We start from the raw sequence: 2,963 nt of genomic DNA on the forward strand, positions 1-2,963 counted from the left end.
GTCCTCCGCCCTCGTCCTCCGGGGGCAAGGGCTGCCCTTGCCCTCGTCCTCCACCCTCGGGGGAAGGGCTGCCCTCGCCCTGCACAGGCGTCCGTGCTGATGCTGGAGCTCTGTCACTATAGCTTCATTCAGTTTTGTCACGTCTGAAGGACATAAGTGACCTTCCTCTGCTCACTAACCGCTGGCCTCAGCCTGGCCAGCACCAGGAGCTGGGAAGGTCTAAATGAACCCGTTTCTGTTTCAGAGAATATTCTTGGAGCCCGGGAGCCTGTCCAGGGCCAGCATCGCCCGGCTGCGGGAGCACTGCAGGGCGCGACTGCTGGCGCAGGGCTGAGGCCTCGAGCCGCGCCTCTGGCTGGCGCGGTCACTGCCGACTGAGCGGCCGGCCCTCCTGCACTCTTCCCTGCAAGCTGCCGTGTTGTTTTTAAATATATATTTTTACCTGAGACACTGGTGTATATAAACCGTGAGGTGCGTGTCTGTGTTCATTACACCAGCTCCTGTGAGCCTGCCATCTAATGATGTTTATGAATGACTTTTTGAAATTGTTCTACAAGCGACGTGTAAACCAGGTGAGAGATTGAGGGGCTCCAAGTCAGGTCTGGGCTGTCATCCCTGACCCCCGGGGAGAAGGTGCCCCAACGAGACCCCTCCCCTTGGGGCTGGAGGCCACGGCACTCCACCCTGCCCCGGCCCTGTCTCCCTGCCTCTGAAGATGCCACCTCTGGTGAGAAACCCCACCCAGGCCAGCTGTGCCCTGCACAGGACGCAGGGACGGGGGCACAGGCAGGGGTGGGGAACAGGGGCGTTTCCTGGGAGACCAGCTGACAGGTTCACCTTCCTGGGAGCCGATCAGCGGCACGTCCCCCAGCAGAGGCTCTAAACCCCACTGTCCTGCGGAGACTGACCCTGCGGACAGGAGCTGCTGGGCTCCGCTTGGTTCAGCCCAGTGCCGCCCACCTCAGGGAAACAGGTGTGTTGGGAGCTTTGCTGCGGGGCAGCCGGGCCCTGCCCTGCCCTGCCCTGCCCGTGTAAGGGGCCAATGCCCAGGGCCACCCACACGCAGGCTGCCCTCAGCCTCGCCCCCGAGGCCAGCCTCTGCCTACTCTGGCCTGAGCGGCCCTCCTCGGCCACCAATTCGTAAGACTGGGTAAGGAACCGTCTTCCACAGAGATCCATCCCCAGAAAGTGGGCTCCCCTGCTGTGTCTTAACCGAATACTGGCTTTCTTGAGTCGCTGGCCTTGGGACAGCCCCCCAGGCTGATCTGCTGACCCAGCTCCCCTGCCACTTCTCACGGGAGCCAACAAAAGCACGAGGAAGCCCAGACAAACACATTTTATTAGCATCGTTACGGCATCGTGTCCCAGAGGGGATCCTTGGCACACAGCCCACTGAGCTGCAAGTGATGAGCAGAGCAGAACGACTACTGAACATGGTGCGGACAGAGGATCACCCCAAACCTCCAACAGAAAACGGAAAATCACTTTACAAAAAAGTAAAAATAACACCCATTTTTCTATTTTAAAAAGTGCCAGCTCTCAAGAGGCAGAGCGTGGGGCCCAGGACCCAGCGCCGGGCACCCTGAGGTTTGGGGGCTGGGCCGGGTGCCGAGGTTGAACCGCGGAGCCAGGTCTGCATCTCACCCTCCACACTCACCACTCGGCCGCCGCCTTCGCCGAAGCCTTGGACCAGACCCTCCCTCCGTGAGGCTTGTGTCTGAGTGCAAAGCCCCAACACCAGGGTCTCGAGAAGCCAAACCAAAGTGGAGCCTGTGCCCGTTTAGAAAAGCTCTTACCCCCCACCCCCTTAAGAGTCCTACTTTGGTAAATATTAACGTTTAACCAGTTAGCAAAATAGTTAACCCAGTTAGCAAAATTAACACCATCATTTCCATGGTTACTCTCTTGTGCATAGTAAGTGTTGCCAGATGAACTTCACGTTGGATAAAGCAGATTTGAAAACCAGTTTGCAAGGAAGTGCCCCCGACAGTGATCTAAGCCCAGGGAAGCGGCCGGGGCTGCGCCCGCGGCTAGATGGTCTGGTAGCCGGCGTGGCTCCTCTTCCGGCCGATCAGGTAGGCGAGGAGCACGATGAGGACCAGCCCCGCCAGGGCGCCGCCCACAGCGATGGGGATCAGCATGCTGTTCTCGTCCAGCTGGCACTCCTCCACTGTAGGGAGGACAGACAGACAGCTGGCTCGCCCTGTCGCGCCCACGGCTCGCGCGGGGAGGCCTCCCCAGCCCTGCTCAGAGGGTGGTGGGAGCACCGCGGTCGGGCTGGCCCCGCAGAGTCAGGGACGCAGGCAGAGGACGCCGGGCCCCGCTCCTGACCGGCCCCTACTCACCAGGCCCGAACTTGTCCCCGTCCACGCGGAACGCCTGCCAGCCACACTCGGAACATGTTGAGGGAGAAGCTGCTGGTGACCCGCAGACGCTGCTCAGCGTTGCACTTGTACGAGTTCCCCGCCGTGGCCTGCAGCGCCCTCAGTGAGCTGTTGGTGGCCGTGAAGCTGCCTTCTGCAAAGGCAGAGGGGTGAGCGCCCTGGGCACCTGCAGGGCACGTGGGGCGGGGTGGGGTGGGGTGGGGGTCTCACCTTTGGCGTCGGGCAGGGTCAGGTTCAGCTGGACTCCTTGAAGGAACACCCTGCTGGAGCTCTCGTTCTAGAGAAGAGGACAAGCACACGGGCCCCATCAGACCAGGGGGGCGCCCCCAGCCGCAGGAGACCGCATGGCGCTCGGGAGTGACAGGGCAGCCTGTGGTCTCGGGAACAGAGCTCCAGTTGGCTCCTTACAGTCCCTGCCCAGAGCAGAGCCTGCTAGGATAGGGGATGAAGGAGCCACGCTCCCCAAAAGCCAACACTGAACTTTCCGGGAAAGCTTTTATCAGGAGTGCAGCAGCCCACTGCACAGTGAGGCACACGCGTCCACCAGGGCCGTGTCTGCGCGTCCCCAGTCTCCTGCTG

The 2,963-nt window shown here is 61.3% G+C and overlaps 2 protein-coding genes across 5 annotated transcripts in view; one reads left to right on the top strand and one right to left on the bottom strand.

The window, feature by feature from the left end:
- GRTP1 (growth hormone regulated TBC protein 1) overlaps positions 1-556 on the top strand; it is a 17,666-nt gene extending 17,110 nt beyond the window's left edge. For all 4 annotated transcript variants that reach the window (XM_010831447.1, XM_010831445.1, XM_010831444.1 and 1 more), the window contains exon 8: positions 245-556. In XM_010831447.1, the coding sequence (XP_010829749.1) occupies positions 245-334 (90 nt within the window). In that variant the 3' untranslated portion in view covers positions 335-556. The remainder of the gene's footprint in view (positions 1-244) is intronic.
- A 764-nt stretch (positions 557-1,320) lies between these two features.
- Positions 1,321-2,963, bottom strand: part of LAMP1 (lysosomal-associated membrane protein 1) — a 13,794-nt gene continuing 12,151 nt past the window's right edge. Inside the window, 4 exon segments of the mRNA XM_010831538.1 lie at positions 1,321-2,170; positions 2,346-2,382; positions 2,384-2,517; positions 2,595-2,661. Of these exon segments, the coding sequence (XP_010829840.1) occupies positions 2,031-2,170; positions 2,346-2,382; positions 2,384-2,517; positions 2,595-2,661 (378 nt within the window). The 3' untranslated portion in view covers positions 1,321-2,030.

This window comes from Bison bison, unplaced genomic scaffold (assembly GCF_000754665.1).
Source record: "Bison bison bison isolate TAMUID 2011002044 unplaced genomic scaffold, Bison_UMD1.0 scf7180017864527, whole genome shotgun sequence".
NCBI classification, from domain to species: Eukaryota; Metazoa; Chordata; class Mammalia; order Artiodactyla; family Bovidae; genus Bison; species Bison bison.